Below are 21,294 nucleotides of genomic sequence, written 5' to 3'. Positions count from 1 at the left end.
GTTGTGCACATATTCTCTGCTTGATCAGAGCTTTATAAAGCTGCAACGTAACAACACCTTGGACTCAACACCTTGATTAATTATATGGAATTATTTACCTGGATCTCAAGATCCTCCTGTTCATCAGTATTATTAAAGGCCTTGCTATCACTTTATGTTTGAATTCCAAAGTGCAATCATTTACACTTGGTCGGATTCATTCCATTTGCCATTTCTCTGTCCATGTCTGCAACTGATCTACATTGTGCTGTATCCTTTGACAATCTTCTGAGCAATCCACAACACCAATAATCTTTGTATCTTCTGCCTCAGAACTTTTTCATCCTAATCATTGACAATGGTCCCAGTATCCCTTAATAACCCCTAGTCATAGACTTCCATCCAGAAAAAAACCATCTGCCACTACCTTCTATATTCTATGGGTAAGCCAGTTTTTGATCCACCGAGATAAGTCAGCTGCTATGATAAAATGTTTCCTACTGTATATCCTATCTAGACTCTTCACAATTTTGTACTATACCACAAACAGCTCTCCCTTTCCCCCACCAGCCTCCTATGTTCCAAGGAAATCAATCACAACCTTCCAAGTCTTTTCTTATATCTGAATGGTTCCATCCGAGGCAATGTCCTGGTAAAGCTCCTCCACATCCTCTGAAATGTGATCATATCCTTGCTATTAGTGTCTTGACCAATGTCTTGTTATGGAAACAGGCCATTAAACCTGTGCTCAATCACTTTAATCATTCACTAATCCCATTTTTATTTTCCTTGCTTTCCCACCATCTTCCCAAGTTTTCCCTCTTGCCTCTGCACTAAGGGCAATTTACAGTACCAAATTAAGCTAGCAACCTGCACATGTTTGAGACGTGGAGGGAGACCAGAGCATGCGGACAAAACCTGTGCAATCACAGGGAGAGCGTGCAAACTCCACCTCAACAGCAGTCAAGGTCACGATCAAATTCAGGCCATTGGAGCTGTAAGGCAGCTTCTGTCAAGTCAAGTCAAGTCAACTTTTATTGTCATTTCGACCATAAATGCTGGTACAGTACATAGTAAAAATGAGACAATGTTTTTCAGGACCATGGTGTTACATGACACAGTACAAAAACTAGACTGAACGACGTTAAAAAAAAACAACACAGAGAAAACTACACTAGACTACAGACCTACACTGGACTGCATAAAGTGCACAAAAACAGTGCAGGCATTAGAATAAGTAATAAACAGGACAGTAGGGCGAGGTGTCAGTCCAGGCTTGGGGGAAGAAATTAGTTGCCTAGGTGGACAGTTTTGTGCAAGGAATTTATTTATGGTGACTAGAGGCAGATTAAAGCTGTTTTCTCTACCTCAGCATTTCAGTTGTGGAGTCTTCCCATGGATTTAATTTTTTTCCTTGTAATAAAACGGATTTTTAGGACACCAAGTTAAAGGATCTTATACCTGATTTTATTTCCTGTTGATACCCAGAATCTTCTAAATCAACTAACAGAAAATGGTTGTAAAATTCTGCCCAAAAACACAAGTAATTGAAGTCATTCACCAAAATCAAAGCCAAGGAAAGCATCACCATCAAAAGAATTCTAACCCCGGTGAAATAGTTCTCACTGAGAATGGGCCTCAACTAACTAGCAATAAACTGACCAGTGGTGCAATGGCATCAACACTGGCCTTCGAGGTGAATGGCGCTGGGTTCAAATCCAGCTTGCTCCTTGCACACGGCAAGGTTGCCACCCCATGTGTCAGGGGCATGGAGAGGCATAACAGCAAGTCGTAATAGCTTTTACATTACAATTAAAATAAGGTTATGAATTTGACAGTAGAGTGATACTATCCAATAAATGAAAGTTTAAAATATGCTGTGATACTAATATTGTAATATTAGTACATTCTTACAAAAGCTAAAGGGAAAGATATATCAGCATTTTCATTGTCTTCCAGAAACATCATGAACAATAAAGTCTTCTATCAGCATCCAAACTTAATGCGTGCTCTGGGCATGCACGAAACTGTTATGGAAGTAATGGTGAACGTGTTGGGTGGTGGTGACTCCAAGGTAATTATGTGTTTGTAACCTGAGTTCTGAACTGAATTGCGTATTATCTTAGAAGCTGAGTCGATTAAAGTACTTTACATCTCGTTCATGTTTTGTCGTATGTCATAGCATTCAATGATAAGAATATATGAATAAATACATTCAGTGGCCAATTTATTATTTACATTTGTAATGAGTGTATGTTTTGGGGTCTTCTGCTGTTGTAGCCCATCCACCTTGAAGTTCGATCTGTTATGCATTCAGAGGTGCTCTTCCGCACACCACTATTGTAGCATTTGGTTATTTAAGTTATTGTCACCTTCTTGGTGTGAGGATGTGGGGTGACTTGGATAGGTTAGGTGAGTGGGCAAATTCATGGCAGATGCAATTTAATGTGGATAAATGTGAGGTTATCCACTTTGGTTGCGAGAACAGGAAAACAGATTATTATCTGAACAGTGGCTGATTAGGAAAAGGGGAGATGCAACGAGACCTGGGTGTCATTGGACACCAGTCATTTAAGGTGGGCATGCAGGTACAGCAGGTGGTGAAAAAGGCAAATGGTATGTTGGCATTCATAGCAAAAGGATTTGAGTACAGGAGCAGGGAGGTTCTACTGCAGTTGTACAAGGCCTTGGTGAGACTGCACCTAGAATATTGTGTGCAGTTTTGGTCCCCTAATCTGAGGAAAGACATTCTTGCCATAGAGGGAGTACAGAGAAGGTTCACCAGATTGATTCCTGGGATGGCAGGACTTTCATATGAAGAAAGACTGGATCGACTAGGCTTATACTCACTGGAATTTAGAAGATTGAGGGGGGATCTTATTGAAACTTATAAAATTCTAAAGGGATTGGACAGGCTAGATGCAGGAAGATTGTTTCTGATGTTGAGAAAGTCCAGAACGAGGGGTCACAGTTTAAGGATAAAGGGGAAGCCTTTTAGGACCGAGATGAGGAAAAACTTCCTCATACAGAGAGTGGTGAATCTGTGGAATTCTCTGCCACAGGAAACAGTTGAGGCCGGTTCATTGGCTATACTTAAGAGGGAGTTAGATATGGCCCTTGTGGCTAAAGGGATCGGGGGTATGGAGAGAAAGCAGGTACAGGGTTCTGAGTTGGATGATCAGCCATGATCATACTGAATGGTGGTGCAGGCTTGAAGGGCCGAATGGCCTACTCCTGCACCTATTTTCTATGTTTCTTGTCAGCTTGAACCAGCCTGGCCATTCTCCTCTCTCATTAATAAGGCTTTTTCGTCCACAGAATTGCCACTCACTGAATGCTTTTTGTTTGTTTTTCATGCCATGCTCTGTAAACACTAGAGACTGTCGTGCATGAAAATCCCAGCAGGTCAGCAGTTTGGTCTGAATAATAGCTGAACCTCTTGACTATGTCCGCCTGTTGAGTTGCCCCCACATGGTTGGCTGATTAGACATTTGCATTAACGAGCAGGTACACCCAATGAAGTGGCCACTGAGCGTAAATAGAATGTCCCTAATTACATTATGGTTCTTGAAATGTTCACAAATCCTATCCCCAAGAATCCTCTCGAATAGCTTCCCTACCATCGTTGGATTTTGATTTTCCTTGTGAATTCAAGAGTAGGAATGGACTTTTTTTTAGTAATAAAAATTCATTATAGTTCTATTGCCCTTTTTTCTTTAATAGGAGATACGCTTCCCCAGAATGGTGACAAACTGCTGCCGATTCTTGTGCTATTTCTGTCGCATCAGTCGTCAGAATCAAAGAGCCATGTTTGATCATTTAAGCTACCTGTTGGATAACAGCGGCATTGGACTGGGTAAGCAATTCATTATCTGAATCTTTCTCTGATATTTCCCGAGTTAAGTTCAACTCTTAAACAAAGATATTTAATTTAAAATCTAGTTTAACACTCAGGTTTAGAAATTTAGCTATTTGTACTGCTTTCTTTCATTATGTTGGATAACTTTGTATCACAATGAATAAATACCACCGGACTAGGCTTGCCCGGGCATCATCCCTGAAGAAGATGGCAGAGTTTGTCATTGAAACTTTGTTGATACCTGTACCCGGCTCGAAGCCCAAGAATAGTTTATTCATTATTTACACCAGGAAAGCACTAGAGCCTGTTTTAGTATTACAAATTTTGACTGTCAGTTGTTCGATGACTGATCTGTTTAAAATGACCTATGCAGACTGTTTAATTCAATTAATTGCAGTTTCTGAAACATGTCTTGACTTCATCTTTCATATTCCTTGATGACCGCGGCTAGTTGAAATATGGCATTAGATCAAAGGGAGAGTTTTGGTATTCACAGCTTCAGTTAGGTACAAAGTCTGCTATGAACTCATACGATATGGCAGCTAAGGTGGCCTTTCCCCATTAAAGTTTGACTAATGGAGATACTAAGTTGATGAAATTATATGCCATTCTGTCTCTAACGTCACAGAGAATTTGGGAATTGCAGAAACTAACAGCAACTGTCGTATTTTCTGCCATTACAACTTCCAATTCTATAAAATCCTGGTTAAACTATACTTGGAGTCTTGTGTTCAGTTCTGATTGCTTCATTATATGAAGGATGTCGAAGCTTTAAAGGGTGTGCAGAGGCAATTCACTAAGATGTTTCCCGCACTAGACAGCATGTCTTACGAGGATGTTGAGCGATTTAGGGCTTTTGTCTTTCAAGCAAAGGAAGATGAGACTACTCTCTCACTGCAGTGGCTGGAGGTTCCCACCTGCTTCAAAAGGGCAACAATCATACCAGTTCGCAAGAAGATCATGACTATTGCCCAGCTGCACTCGCATCTACTGTATGAAGTGATTTGAGAAGTTTCTCATGGCCAGAAACAAATCCTGCTTAAGCAAAGAACTGGACTTGCTGCAATTTGCCTACTGTCATATTAGGTCTACAGTAGTTGCAATCTCACTGGCTCACCACTCAACTTTGAATCACCTGCAATTGTAATACCTTGATCCGGTGGTTGTTTATTGATTACAGCTCAGCATTCAACACCATCATACCCTCAGTATCAATCAGCAAGTTCCAAAACTAGGGCCACTATGCCTCCCTCTGTAACAGGATCCTTGACTTCCTCATCGAGAGACCACAGTCACTGCGGGTCAGAAATAACATCATCTCCTTGCTGACAATGAACACTGGTGGGTGCACCTTAGCCTACTGTTCTATTTTCTGTTCACAGATGACTGCATGACTAGACACAGCTCAAAACAGCATCTATAAATTTGGTAAGAACACAACTATTGTTGGCAGAATTTCAGATGGTGACAAGGAGGTGTAGAGTAGAGAGAAAGATCAGCTGGATGAGTGGCGTCGCAACAACAGCCTTGCACTCAATGTAAGGGCAAGGAATTGACTGTGGCCTTCAGGAAGGGGAAGTCAAGGGGATACATACCAGTCCTCATCGAGGGATCATCCGTGGAAAGGGTGAGCAGTTTCACGTTACTGGGTGTCAACATCTGAAGATCAATCCTGGGCCCAACAGACTGATACAATTGCAAAGAAGGCACAATAGCAGCTATATGTCATTAGGAGTTTGAGGAGACCTGATATGTCACCAAAGACTCTTGCAAATTTCTACAAGTCTACCGCGGAGAGCATTCTAACTGGTGGCATCACCATCTGGCATGGTGGGGGCCACTGTACAGGATTGGAAAATGCTGCGGGAAGTTGAAAACAGCAAGCTCCATCAAGGCCACTAGCCTCACTAGCAATGAGGACATCTTCAAAAGGAGATGCCTCAAAATGGCAGCATCAATCATTAAGGACCCTCATCACCCAGGATATGCCCTCTTCTCATTGCTACCATCAGGGAGAAGGTATAGAAGCCTGAAGAGGCACACTCATCATTTTCAGGAATAGCTTCTTCCCCTCCACCATCACATTTCTGAATGGGCGATGAATCTCAGTACACTACCTCACTATTTTTTTCTTTCTCTATTTTTGGGCTGCTTGTTTTATATATTATACACACACACATTTCTTATTGTAATTTATAGTTTTTATAAATTGTATATTGCAGTGTACTGCTGCCGCAAGACAACAAATTTCATGGCATAAACATGATTCTGATTCTGAGGTGACCTGTTAAGGTGGATGTACAAGATGCTAAGAGGCACAGATCGAATGGATAGCTAGAGACTTTTTCCTCCGTGTGGAAATAGCTCATTTGAGGGGATGAGTTTAAGGTGATGGGAGGAAAGTATAGGGGAGATGTCAGAGTTAGATATTTTTTTTTCTCCACAGTGTGTGGAACACCCTGCCAGGGTTGGTGCGGGAGGCAGATACATTAGGGGCATTTAAGAGACTCTTAGCTAGGCACATGGATGATTGAAAAACGGAGTACTATTTAGGAGGGAAGGGTTATATCGATCTTTGAGTAGGTTAAAAGTTAGCATAACAACATAGGCCAAAGGGCCTAAACTGTGCTATAATCTTGTATCTTTGAGGAAAAGCATCTCTCCACTAAGCTACCAAGTTCAAGTTTATTATCATGGGCATTCATACCTAGGATATAAATGTGAGGACAATTATTTTTTTACAGTAGCAGCACAGTACATTAGAAATGTGATTAGAATAAGTTACATAAAGTACCATCATTTAACTCACACAAACCTTGAATGACAAAATAGGCAAAAATAAGAAAGCAACATTAATGAAGGTTGAGAAAAATATAGTCGGAATTAGAGTGTGTGTTTGTGTTTTCAGGACCTGATGATCATGAAGAAGCTGTTGTTGAACCTTGAGGTGTGGGTCTTCCAGCCTGCTGATGGCAGCTGTGCCAAGAGGGCTCTGCCTGAATGGTGGTGGTCCTTGATGATGGATGTTGCCTTCCAGAGGCATCACCTCCTGTAGATGTTCTTGATTGTGGAGAGACCCATACCTTTGATATAGATCCAGCTAAGTCCACCACGGTTGTTTCCTTGTACATTGGAGTTTGCACACCAGGCAGCGAGGCACCTGGGCAGAATGCTTTCTGCTGTACGCTTGTGGCGGTTTGTTGGAATCCTCAATGATGTAGAGGTGGTGGTGGTGCATCTTCTTCATAGTTGTGTCTACGTGCTGGGCCAGGGATCCTCCAAGATGTGAATACCCAGGAACATGAAGCTGCTCACCCTTTCCACTGCTTATCCTTCAGTGAGGACTGCTGCTAACTCACTTGATTGCCTCTTTCTAAAATTCCATAGTTCCTTGGTTTTGCTGACATTGAGTGCAAGCTTGTTGCTCAGACACCACTCAACCAGCTGCTCTGTTTTACTTGTGTATGCCTCCTTGTCAACATTTATAATTGTCCAACCATACCAACCATAGCGGTGTCATCAGTGAATTTGCAGGTAATGCTGGAGCTCTGCTTAGCCACACTCATATGTCTAAAGAGAGGCAGGGGGTGGGGGTGAGAGCTAAGCACTAAGGAGCTCTCTGCCTGCTGTATCCTTTTAACAGCCTTTCTCATTATCCACGACTCCACAAGTTTTATAATCAGAGCACCTAGATTTTCTTAATCACAAGCAGCTGAATTATGGTTCTAGAGGAGAATGTTAAAAATATCATGGACCACACACACATCAAATGGAGAAGTTCTCAGAAGAGTCCAAGATCACTCATACCAACAATAAGAAAAAGACAACTCGGATTCCTAGGACACATCATGTACATCAAAAGCTTAGCCAGGTGGCTTCACATTGAGGAAATGGAAGTCAACCAAAGAACAAGGGATAGATCTGTATGGAAAACCATGGTCACCAACATCTGCATCGGAGTTGATATCTAGACAGACAGACAGACACACACACCTCCCCCCAGATCAAACAACAGAGGATGTAGCACTTACCCTTGCAGAATACCATCAGTAACAGACCTTCAGTCAGAAGAATTCTGCTCCACCACTACCTCTGTCTTCCATGACCAAGTCAGTTTTGTATCCAATATAATAGTTGTCCATGGATCCTATATGCTTTAATCTTCTGGACCTGTATACCAAGAGCAACCTTGCAAATCTTTTTCTAAAGTCCCTGTAGACAACATCCACTGCCCTATGGTCATCCATTATCTCTATCACCTCAAAAAACTCAATCAAGCTAAACTAATAGTCCATGTATTCCCAAAATGCAAGTAAATCCATCATTAAGGACCCCCATTGCTCAGGACATGTCCTCTTCTTACTGCTATCATCAGAGTGGCAGTACAGGGGCCTGAAGGCACACACCCAACAATTCAGGAACAGCTACTTCCCCTCTGCCATCCATTTCTGAATGGACATTGAACCCATGAACACTACCTCACTTTTTTTTCCCCTCTTTTTGCACTGATTTAATTTAACCTTTTTAATCTATACTTTCTGTAGTTTACAGTTTTTATTATTAATGCATTGCAGTGTAGTACCGCTGCATAATAACAAATTTCACAGCATGTGTCGGTGATATTAAACCCGAGTCTGATCCTGATCCTGTCTATAATTGTCATACTATTGACTTAAGGTTCACCATTTTATAATTTCTAGATTATCTCCTTGATATTGGATTATGGTCCTTACACAAAGGAATAATGTTAGCCTACTTGTAGTGGTTTTACTTGGGACTGAAGGGTGCAAAGCTCATTGTCAAGGGCTCAGCAGTATCCTGCTTTGTCTCAGTATCCTGGGGGATGCATAATGTCCTGGACAGATTCCATAAGGTCTTGGGGAATTCTCCAATTTAATGTTTTTCAAAACGCTACTTTTTCTTCCCACAAAACTTTGTGCAATCCAAGATAATCAAAAGCCGTTGAGGTTGGTTTATTTCCAGTTTTCAGGATGGACGCTTAAGGCCTTTTGTTAGAATAATTAAGATGGAGGATGTATCTAGTTGAGGAAAAGGTTGGCATGATCAGGTTAGATAGCAAAGAAATTTCAGGAACAAACTGGTACTCTAAGCTTGCTGTCACAAGAAAGGCAACTAGTCATACATCAGTTTTGCAACAGTTTTTATTATAAAGGTGAACAGTGGGAGGTTTTCCAGCAGGTTCATGTTGTGTTCACTGCTAATATGCAACTTTTATAAGCTGAAATATTTTTAAAAGAAATCACTCCTAAATTGTGCATAATTGTACTTCTTTAAAAAGTAATCACTAAATTGTGGTTTTTCAAAATTAAATCCTAAATTGCACTCTTTCAAAAATTGAAAGCAACTCACAGATTATATATATATTAGCTGAAAATTAAAGTCAAATATATTTATATTCTGAAAAATATATAGAACCAATTGAACAAGGAGGCTTCAGTATAAGCAATGCTTAAAAAAATCATGAAAACAAGTCCCTCAGCCCACCGACTCTGTGCCAACCATCAACCACAAAATTAGGATTGATCCTATTTTTATTTTCCCCACACTTTCATCAGCTATCTCAGATTCTACAGTTTTGAAGCAATATATAACAGCCAATTATTTCATCATCTTTGACTTTGGAATATGCACCCAGTGGAAACCCGCGCGATCACAGGTAGAACATGAAAATGCCGCTTGGAGAGTAGCGGAGGCCAGGATTGAACTCACGTTTCTGGCACTGCAAGGAAGTGGCTGTACTAGATGTGCCACTGTCCTGTCCCACATAATTTATGAAGAGTTAGTATTACAATTTTAGAATGCTTGTTAAAGCTTGATTGTTACCAGAACTTAAAGGAAGTTGCGCTTTCTACTTACATAAGTTGACTGTGGCTTCAAATTAATTTTTTTTATTAAATTAATTTATTTTTGTAGCAGGGTCCAGGTATTTTGGTTGTCTTTATTTAGAAATAGCAGAAAGGATTTCTGTCAGCCCGATTTGTCAGGTGGGTGTGTCAGTGGTGACTGGGAGGAGTACATCCTTTATTTTCATTAAATGTGGCCTCAAGGTCACTCTTCGTGCTTCAGCCTGAGGATCCTACAGCAGTAAGCCTGGCAGGATGCTGGCAACAGAGCTGTTAAAGATCAGCTGGGGGGGGAGAAAAAAAGGTGTGGGCCAGGTCAAGCACAATCCAACCCAAAGTAAAAAGACATTCCCTTGTAACTGATAAATAATTTAACAGAAACAATTTCAACCCATGAACAACTTCTGGATAAATTGAAATACATATTAAGACAAAAGAAAACAAGTAATTAAATTCGTGCCAGGGAATGATTTTTATAAGGCAGCTAGATAGGTATCTTATGGATGGGGGAATCAAGGGATATGGGGACAAGGCAGGAACCGGGTATTGATAGTAGATGATCAGCCATGATCTCAAAATGGCGGTGCAGGCTCGAAGGGCCAAGTGGTCTACTTCAGCACCTATTGTCTATAAGTCTCAATTTTGCCACAGTTCTGTAAAATCCTTTATAGAAACAACTGAATGAGGCCATTTTTAAATTATACAAACCCCAAGCTGAATGTACACATCTACAGTAATGTTTTCTGTTAATTCATCAGCAGATTATTATGATCATTAGAGTCATTAAGTGATTCAGAATGACTTCTTTAAACCCTCAAATTTATTTCTCAAACTTTTGGTGGTGAATTCCAAGCACGGAGATGAATCTGAACTGATGTCTGAGTGATAGAAGAGATTAAAATAGGGATATAGTTACCCTCAGAAATTGATCATACCACTTTGGGCCAAAAAGGTTTGTTTGAATAAGCAGCACAAGAGATCCAAGGCTGGTCGTAATACTAAGCAGGCAGGGAAACTTTGCAAGGTATTTGCTGCTTTCATCTGATGAAAATTATTGTCACGGAAATATGTCTGTGCAGATTGTTGGAGTGCTGAGTGTCACTTTATGTACGTGCAATTGATCACAGATCTATTAGATTTGCCCGTTTTCTTTCAAAAATAAAAATACCGGAGGCAAGTTCAGACCTCAGTTACGTTTTAAAAATGTTTGGATTGTTTGCACAATGCTGACACACTACCTTTTCCAGCAAATGTAACATGTGCTGCTGGAGCTGCAAGCTTTGATTTAGTAAGAGAGTTTGTTGATCGAGAATTCTCCGAACCTCCCTGTTTGTCTCTTCCACAGCCGTGCTTATCTTCTTTTGTTCTTCTAGCATCGACTCCATTAGTCTGATACTTTTCTTGTGCAGGTCAGCATTTGATGCCCTCCTCTTCTTGATGGGTACCAATTCGGTTCTGCAGCAAGCAAAGACGGTGCGGAATACAGGTTTAGATCTCACTCTCAAAACTTGTGATGTAATTAGATTCTGACTTGTGAAGGTGAGACTTGTTGATATATTAAACCACTTCCACAGAAACTGGACAGATACTGAACCGACTTCAAACAATTGGATACGTATTATTCAGGCAGGCAAGGCTTTGGGGTACTGTAAATCATTTCTCTTTTACGAGGTGAAGTAATCAAGTCAGACACAAGGTGGCGCAATGCAATAGAACATGATGTTTTTTGCCGAGGCCTTGATTCAGATTCAGAATAAAAATACTGCAGAAGTGTGGTAAACTATGTATAGTTGTCTGGACACGCCCCCCTGCTGACTGCTCCCGTGGCTCCACCCACGGACCCCTGTATAAAGGCGATTGGGGCACTGCTCCTCCCTCAGTCTCCGAGATGTAGTGGGCTCCCTTTTTTGCTGTTAATTAAAGCCTATCGTTCGCTTCCTGCCTCTGAGAGTTATTGATGGTACATCAAGAAGTAACATGCATATTTAAAAAAATCAGTCTCTACTTACTTTCTTATTAGGATGAATTTATATGATAATGGCCATCTGTGTACCCTAGAATCTCATCTGATGTTAAGCAGGATCTTGGCAGAGAAACTAGGGTGATGAGTAAAGTTTACTGAACTGACCAAGATTTTATCCATTTGTGCCAATTATTGCACCCACTTTCTGACTGCCATCTGCCCCACAAACATCTAACGAACTACCCAGTTCAGTGAAGTACTGCTTCCTAGGGCTAAGATAGGGAGAGGAACATACAAACTGCTGGAGGAACTCTGCAGGCCAGGCAACATCTATGGAAAAGAGTAAACAGTCCACGTTTCGGGCCAAGACCCTTCATCGAAACCTGAAAGGAAGAGGGAAGATGCCAGAATGAAAAGGTAGGGGTGGTGAAGGAAGATAGCTAGAAGGTGATAGCTGAATATATACACAACGCTGGAAGAACTCAGCAGGTCAGGCAGCATCCGTGAGAAAAGAGTAGCCAATGTTTTGGGCCGAGACCCTACATCAGGAATGGGGGGGGGGGGGGAAGAGAGGGCTGAAGTCCAGTAATAGAGATAGGGGAGGGGGTAGGGCCTAGAGGCACCAGCTGGGAAACCAATCAGAGGAAAGATAAAGGGGGGAGGGGGAAGGGATAAGCATGAAAGAACTAGAGATAAAGAAGCAAAGTTGAAAGGGGAGAGAGGCAGAGAGGAACCTGGATAGGGCAGGGGGAGGGGGAGGGAATTACCGGAAATTGGAGAATTCAATGTTCACACCACCAGGCTGGAGGCTACCCAGACAGTAGATGAGGTGTTGCTCCTCCAACCTGAGTTTGGCCTCATCATGGCAGAAGAGGAGGCCATGTATGGACATATCTAGATGGGAATGAGAGGCAGAGTTGAAGTGGGTGGCAACCGGGAGGTCCTGTCTGTTGTGGCAGACGGAGCAGAGGTGCTCGACGAAGTGGTCCCCCAGTCTGCGTCGGGTCTCGCCGATGTAGAGGAGGCCGCACCGGATGCAATAGACGACTCCAGCAGACTCGCAGGTGAAGTGTTGCCTCACCTGGAAGGATTGTCTGGGGCCTGGAATGGTGGTAAGGGGACAGGTGTAGCATTTGCACTTGTAGGTGATAGCTAAAGCCAGTGGGTAGGAAAGGATTTTGGTGGTTTGCCTTGGAACTGCATTCACTGATGCTTCCCCAGCCAAAAGCAGTGCATTAGAAGGAAGAAAATTTTGCCATCTGCTCCTTTCTGTTATATCCACATTAATCAATTCGTATACTTTTTCATTCCTGCTCAGCCATACCAGGAATTGAGTCCACACACCACAAGGTGCTCCGGGTCCCTTACTGCTTCACCACCTTTTTTTTTTTTTAGGTGTTCACCAATATAGGAATTCCTGCTCCCCAAAATCCGGCCATGTAAAAAAAGGTAAACTTAATCAATTTTCCTGGTTAGAGGTTCTGACAGTGACAGATGGGCCGGCAGTCTGCACCTGGCTGAAAATGGGAAAAGTTAGCTGAAGATTACTCTAGAATGTGTGCCTGACAACATTGTAATATTAATAAGATGTGAATTATAAAAATAAAGAACATTCATAAAACATTGAACATCACAGCTCAGAACAGGCCCTTCAGTTCACAATGGTGTGTTAACCCTTTAACCTCCTGTAAGATCAATTTAACCCTTCCATCCTACATAGCCCTCCATTTTCTATTATCCTTGGAGTTTAATAAATCCTTAATGCATCTGCCTCTACCACCAAGCATGACAGGTGTTCCATGCACGCACCACTGTGCTGAAACAAAACATTTACTTACGATACTTTCTTCCAATCACCTTATAATTACCTCCTCCCAGCCCCGGCATACTCTGAGAACTGCTTAAACTGCAGCTTGACAGGTTAAAAAATAATAAAGGGATATTTTGTAGATGCATTCAGTGTACGTATTTTTTTATTTCCTCATACAGTTTTAAAGAGAGGGCTCATTCAGTAAGGCAATATGGCTAGAGCTCAAAGATAAGAAAGGTGCAGTCACTGTGATTTGATTATTCTGTAGGCTTCCCAATACTCAGTATGAGAACAGATATATGGACAGGTTTCCGAAAAAAAGAAGTTGTAGTGGGTAACTAACTTCACCAACATTGATTTCTTAAGAGCAAGAGCCTTATGTGAGGCTGAATTTCGTTCAGAAGGATTCCTGAGCCAAGAAGAGGGACCATACTAGACCTTGTATGGGGAAGCAGACCTATCCAGGTGGTTGAGGATACAGTGGGAAAACATTTTGGACACAGAGATCACAACTAACTCCAAGTCCTATGACAGTTACATCTGACATGTGGCCATTAATTCAAAGCGACCAGGTCAGAATTCCAGACTTGCATGGTTCAGTAAGGATGGCAAGGTTATGGAACCTTGGATGCCATGTGACGTTGTGAGCTTAATGAAAAAGTAAAAGGATACAAGCATAAGGTTTAGGAAACTGAAATCAGACAGAACCCGTGAGGAATATACAGACAGCAGTAAGGAACTTAAGCATAGAATTAGGAGGGTCAAAAGGGGCCATGAAGTATCCTTGATGAGTGGGAGTATTCAGAATGCAAGGGTGTTTTACACATACATTAAAAACTAAAGGAGAGCTAGGGAGAGAGCAGGATCACTCAAGGACAAGGGAGGGAGTTTACACCCGAACTCTGAGAAGTTTGTGACTTGTGGTGTTCCATGTGGATATGGGCTGGGACTCTGATGTTTGAAAAATAACAGAATATCTAAATGATGGATAAAACTTGATCGTTTTCAGACGTCACAAATTTGGTGAAGTTCTGGATATTGAAGTTTATCAAAAGATACAGCAGGATTTTAGATCAATTGTGGAATGCGTGTGTGGCCTATACGGAGTTTTTATAAAGTTGCAATACAATTCCAGACCTTTGAACTCAAAGTTTCAACTAATGAAGGCAAGCTTGCCTTATGTCATCTTTAGCACCTTATCAACTAGTGCAACATCCTCAAGGACTTGGACCCCAGAATCCCTTTGTACAATTAACACTATTAATGACCTCCAGCCAGACTAAGGCCTGTCAACGTAGATAAGGGGAATAAAGGTTAATAATCTTTCTCCCAGGGGAGTCTGACACTAAGGGGCACAGGATTAAGGTGAGAGGGAAAAGTTTTTATGGGGACCTCAAGGGCAAGTTTCTCCATATAGATGGTGGTAGGTATGAGCTGCCAAAAGTCAAGTCAACTTTTATTGTCATTTTGACCATAACTGCTGGTACAGTGCATAGTAAAAATGAGACAACTTTTTTCAGGACCATGGTATTACATGACACAGTACAAAAAACTAGACTTAACTACATAATAAAAAAAAGAGAAAGCTACACTAGACTACAGACCTACACTGGACTGCATAAAGTGCACAAAAACAGTGCAGGCATTACAATAAGTAATAAATAGTTCAGTAGGGCAAGGTGTCAGTCCAGGCTTTGGGTATTGAGGAGTCTGATAGCTTGGGAGAAGAAACTGTTGCCCGAATGCTTCAGAGCCTTTTAGGTGTGATTACATTTGAAGACATGTGGACAGGTGAATGGATAGGAAAGGTTGAGAGGGATATGGTAAATGGTACTAGCTCAGGAAAACACATTAGTTAGTGTGAGTGATTTCTGCTGTAGGGACTGTTTCTATACTGTGTAACTGCAAGTCTGTGATCCAGATTAAATAAACTAGCACCAGGATAGAAATTTAGAGTATTTCTGAGAAACAGTGCTCAGCATTAGGTTCTGTGATAGCTTTCCCAATGTTCTGTGTGAATTACATGCACACCATTGAAAATAATAAAACATAGGAGCAGAATTGGGCCATTCAGCCCATCAAATGCTCTGCCATTCTATTGTGGTTGATTGATCATCCCTCTCAACACACTCTCCCGCATTCTCCCCATAGCCTTTGAAACCCTGACTAATCAAGAAACTATCAACCTCCATTTTAGATATACCCAGTAACTTCGCCTCCACAGCATTCTGAGGTATTGAATTCCACAGATTCACCACCCTCTGGCCAAAGAAATTCATCCTCATCTGTTCTAAAGGGATATCCTTCTATTCTAATGCTGTGCCCTCTGGTTCTAGACTCTCCTCCCCCCCCCCCCAACTATAGGAAACATCCTCTCCATATCCACTCTTTCTAGGCCTATCAATATTCAATAGCTTTCAATGAGGACTCCCCCCTCTCAATTATTCTAAATCCGGTGAGTTTAGGCCCAGGACCATCAAACATCCTCATTCCCCTGATCATTCTCTGGACCTCCGGTGCCAGCACAGCTTTTCTAAGATAAGCTGTCTGAAACTGTTCATAATACTCCCAAATGCAGTCTGACCAATGTAATATAAAGCCTCACCATCATATCCTTGCTCTTATATTCTATTCTTTTCAAAATGAATGCTAACATTACATTTGCCTTCCTTATCATCAACTCAGTTTGCAAGTTAACCTTTAGGGAATCTTGCACAAGGACTCTTGTGTGCTTTTGCACCTCAGATTTATGAATTTTCTCCCCAATTACAAAATAGTCCGTGCTTTTATTCCTTCTACCAAAGTGCACGATCATTGAATTTCTGACACTATATTCTATCTGCCACTTTGCTCATTCTCTCAATCTGTCTGTCCTTCTGCAGACTCTCTTTCTCAACACTACCTGCCCCTCCACCTGTCTTCGTATCATCTGCAAACTTGCCCACAAAGCTATCAATTCCATCATCCATAACATGAAAAGAAGCAGTCTCAATACAGACCCCTGTAGAACACCACTTGTCACCAGCAGCCATCCAGAATAGGGCCCCTTTATACCCATTCTTTGCCATCTGCCAATCAGCCAATCCTCTATCCATTTCAGTATCTTTCCTGCAATGGCATGGACTCTTCTAAGTAGCCTCGTATGGCAACTTATCAAAGGTCTTCAGAAAATCCAAGTAAACAACATCCACTGACTTCCTTTCTCTTTCCTGCTTATTATTTCTTCAAAGAATTCCAACAGATTTGTCAGGCAACCACGCTGACTTTGTCCTAGCAACACACACACACAAAGCGTTGGAGGAACTCACCAGGCGAGGTAGCATCTATGTAAACGAGTGAACAGTCAGCATTTCAGGCTGAGACCCTTCAGCAAGAGTGGAGAAAAAACGATGAGGAGTCAGAGTAAGAAAGTTGGGCGTGGGGGGAGGAGGAAGAACCACAAGGTGATAGGTAAAACCGGGAGGGGGAGGGGTGAAGTAAAGAGCTGAGAAGTTGATTGGTGAAAGAGATACAGGGCTGGAGAAGGGGGAATCTGACAGGAGAGGACAGAAGGCCGTGGAAGAAAGGAAAAGGTGAGGAGCACCAGAGGGAGGTGATGGGCAGATACGGAGATAAGGTGAGACAGGGAAATGGGAATTGGGAATGGTGGCATTCCGAAGGTTTGAAAAATCAATGTCACACCATCAGATTGGAAGCTACCCAGACAGAATATAAGTTGTTTCTCCTCCAGCCTGAGTGTTGCCTCATCGCGACAGTAGAGGAGGCCATGGACTGAAATGCCGGAATGGGATTGGGAAGTGGAATTAAAATGGGTGGCCACTGGGAGATCCCATTTGTTCTGATGGACGGAGTTTGGGTTATCGGTGAAGCAGTCTCCCAATCTACATCCAGTCTCGTTGATATACCCGAGGCCACATCTGGCACACCGGATACAATAGTTGACCCCAACAGAGTCACAGGTGAAGTGTCACCTCACCTGGAAGGACAGTTTGGAGCCCTGAATGGTAGTGAGGGAGGAGGTGCAGGGGCAGGTGTAGCACTTGTTCCACTTGCAAGGTTAAGGACAAGAGGAACCCCATTCCTGGTGGGGTGGCAGGAGCATTGGGTGAGGGAAGACATGCGTGAAATGGAACAGATACTGTTGAGGGCAGTATTAATGGTAGAGGAAGGGAAGCCCTTTTCTTTGATGGAGGAGGACATCTCTAGAATGAAAAGCCCCCTCCTGAGAGCAGATGCAGCAGAGATAGAGGAATTGAGAGAAAGAGACAGAGTTTTTACAAGTAGCAAGGTGGGAAGATGTGTAGTCCAGGAAGCTGTTAGAGTCAGTGGGTTTATAATAGACATCAGTAGATGAGCTGTCTCCAGAGATAGAGAAATGGGAGGGAAGTATCAGAAATGGACCAGGTAAATTTGAGGAAGCTGGAGGCAAAGTTAATGAAGTTGACAAGCTCCACGTGTGCAAGAAGCAGCACCAATGTAGTCATCAGTGTGGCGTAGGAAAAGTTGGGGAGTGATACCAGTGTAGGCTTGGAACATAGACATAGCCAACAAACAGGCAGGCACAGCTGGGACCCATGTGAGTGCCAATGGCTACACCTTTTGTTTGAAGGAAGTGGGAGGAGCCAGAGGAGAAATTAAGAATTTAAATTAAATCAATTTCCAGCAGACAGGGGAGAGTGGTGGTGAAGAGGAACTGGTTGGTGTCCAGAAAGAAACCAAGAGCTTTGAAGCCTTCCTGGTGGGGGATGGAGGTGTATGGCAACTGGACATCCACAGTGAAAATAAGGTGATCTGTACCAAGGAATTTGAAATCACTGAAAAGATCAAGAGCATGTGAAATGTCATGGATGTAGGTAGGAAGGGACTGATCTAGGCAGGAACTGAGTCGAAGTATGCAGACATAAGTTCAGTGGGGCAGGAACAATGGGTCTACCTGGATAGGCAGGTTTATGGTTCTTGGGTAGGAGGTAGAAATGGGAGATGTGGGGTGAGGGAACTACAAGGTTGGTGGCAGTGGATGGGAGATCCCTAGAGATAATATGGTCGGTGATGGTATGGGAGACAAAGTCCTGGTGCTCCTTAGTGGAATCCTGTTCAAGGGGTAAGAAAGAAGTGTCTGACAGTTGTCATCAGGCCTCAGCAAGTTAGAGGTCAGTCCACCAAACTACTACAGCACCCCCTTTATCTGGGGGTTTGATGGTGGGGTTATGATTAGTGCAGGGGGAGTGGAGAGCATTCAGAAGAAGTAAGGTTGGAATTTGAGGGAGGCCTATTTTATCATGTGCCCCAAAACCTCATCCTTAATAATGGATTCCAACATCTTCCCAACCGCTGAAGTCAGACAAATTGACCTAAAATTTCCTTTCTTCTGGCTTCCTCCCTTTATAAAGAGTGGAGTGACATTTGAAAGTGTCCCGTCCTCTGGAACCATTCCAGAATCTAGTGATCATTGAACAATCACTACTAATGCCTCCACAATCTCTTTAGCTACCTCTTTCAGAACCCTGGTGTATAGTCCATCTGGCCCAGGTGACATGCCTACCTTCAGACGATTCAGCTTCCCAGGCACCTTCTCTTTAGTAATAGTAACTACACTCACTTATTCCCCCTGACATTATCAAATTCCTGGCATACATGCTAGTGTTTCTCACAGTAAAGACCAATGCAAAATACTTAAGATTGTCCACCATTCATTTGTCCCCCAATACTACCTCTCCAGTGTCATTTTCCAGCTACCCAATATCCACTCTCACCTCTCTTTTACTCTTCTTATATCTGAAAAAAATATTTTATCTTCTTTTATATTATTGGCTAGCTTACCTTTATTAGTTAAGCTTTTCTCTCCTTCCATTGGTTTTCAAAAGCTTCCCAATCTTCTAACTTCCCACTAATTTTGTTATATTATATGCTCTCTCTTTTGCTTTTATGCTGCTTTGACTTTCCTTGTGAGCAAAAAATGGCCTCATCTTCCCTTTAGAATATATATAGATATATATATATTGTGTGCCTTCCAAATTGCCCCCAGAAACACCAGCCATTGCTGTTCTCTCATGCCAATATAATTCAATTTACTCTACTGTAATACTGATAAATCTCACTTTATCTTCTCCCTCTCAAACTGCAGGGTGAATTTGATCATATTATGGTCACTGCGTCCCAAGGGTTCCTTAGAAATCAACAAATGAAATGCAAATAATGGCTGCCAATCAAAACCATTGTAACAACCCTAAGTTTGTAAGTAACTGGCAATTTTATATGGGGAGAAAACAATTGAGAGCAGAGTCCCATTATACCCAAATCACTTCAGTCTGACACGCCAGTCCATGGCCTCCTCTACTGTCACAATGAGGCCACATTCAGGTTGGAAGAGCAACACATTATATTCCATCTGGGTAGCCTCCAACCTGATGCCGTGAACATAGATTTCTCAAACTTCTGGTAATTGTTCTCCTGCTTTCCTTAATCATTTCCCATTCCCATTTCCTCACTCACCTTATCTCATTACTTGCCCATAATCTCCCTCTGGTGCTCCTCTGCCTTCCCTTTCTTCCATGGCCTTCAACCTCTCCTATCAAATTCCCCCTCCTTCACCTCTATCTTTTTCACCAATCGACTTCCCAGTTCTTTACTTCAACCCCTCCCCCACTCCTGCTTTCACCTATCACCTACTACTGTGAACTTCTTCTTCCCTTTCCCCCACCTTCTTACTTTGGCTTCTCACCCTTTTTCTTCTCCAGTTCTGAGGAAGGGTTTCGGCCCGAAACATCGACTGTTTATTCTTTTTCATAGATGCTACCTGGCCTGCTGAGTTCCTCCAGCATTTTGCTCACTCCAATTTGGGATTGATCCCATAACTAAAAATGTCAAATTATTACATTTGGCTTACCTCAGTTGTGAAGAATGAAAACTGGATGAATTTTCCGTGAGGTCAGACTCACAAGAACTTCCCTCGGATATCACGACATCATCATTTGGAAATGTTTGTTTCAGTGAGGGTGATGGAGTTTCTGATTTGGTTGCTGAAGGTAATTGTGTTATATCCTCAGATACACTGGGTTCATCCTGACCAGAGAATTGAGCAAGCATTCTGTGGATAGCTTCATAATAGGGCCAGTATGAAGAGGAAGCTGCACTTCCACACGTAGCCTTGAGCTTTCTAGTTGAAATACAAAGTTATAGTTCAATGTATTTTATCATAACATTCAATGAAAATAAGCAAGTTTAGTATCAAAATTTCATTAATAAGGATATTAACATGATTAAATGTTGAAGTTTTATTCATCTATAAAATTAAATCAAAAGTCAACTCGTCTGCCACAATAAAAGAGAAAGATTCAGAAGCAATTACATGGTAAAGAAATACCGTTTGTTTCCTGTAGGTTTTAACAATGCAGAGTAAATTGCAGTTGTAGACAATATAAAGTCATTATACAGTTAACATATACTGTATATTCAAACTAGTAAGATTCTCAAATGACTGCAATAAAATCATATATCGTACATCATGTCGATGTACATGGTAATTTGATCAGCAAAATTAAGATCTGAGAAGCACATAGGCAGGAACCACTGATTATCATTTGCAGTAATAAGTTAGCTAAACTTGCAGCATCCATAATTTTCTTACATTGAATAATAATTCTATGTGTGGAATAGAGACTGAGAGTCTCAGAACACACTGGCAAGCCGGTCAGCATTATTCATCCATGTTGACCAAGATGCCGATCTTAAACCAGTCCTATTTGTCTGTGTTTAGACTAGATCCCTTTCTAAGCCTTTCCTATCCATGTGCCCATTCAAGTGTATTTTAAATGTTTTC

General features: G+C 41.9%; 1 protein-coding gene across 1 annotated transcript in view; it reads left to right on the top strand.

Annotated features, from left to right (window-relative positions):
• Window positions 1–21,294, top strand: part of LOC132381739 (ryanodine receptor 1-like) — a 500,293-nt gene that overhangs the window by 169,647 nt on the left and 309,352 nt on the right. Inside the window, exons 41-42 of the mRNA XM_059951310.1 lie at window positions 1,939–2,053; window positions 3,703–3,835. Coding sequence (XP_059807293.1) covers window positions 1,939–2,053; window positions 3,703–3,835 — 248 coding nt within the window. The remainder of the gene's footprint in view (window positions 1–1,938; window positions 2,054–3,702; window positions 3,836–21,294) is intronic.

This window comes from Hypanus sabinus, chromosome 26 (genome assembly GCF_030144855.1).
Source record: "Hypanus sabinus isolate sHypSab1 chromosome 26, sHypSab1.hap1, whole genome shotgun sequence".
Taxonomy (NCBI): domain Eukaryota; kingdom Metazoa; phylum Chordata; class Chondrichthyes; order Myliobatiformes; family Dasyatidae; genus Hypanus; species Hypanus sabinus.
The sequence above is the reverse complement of the archived record's forward strand: the minus strand, read 5'-3'. Positions and strand labels throughout refer to the sequence as shown.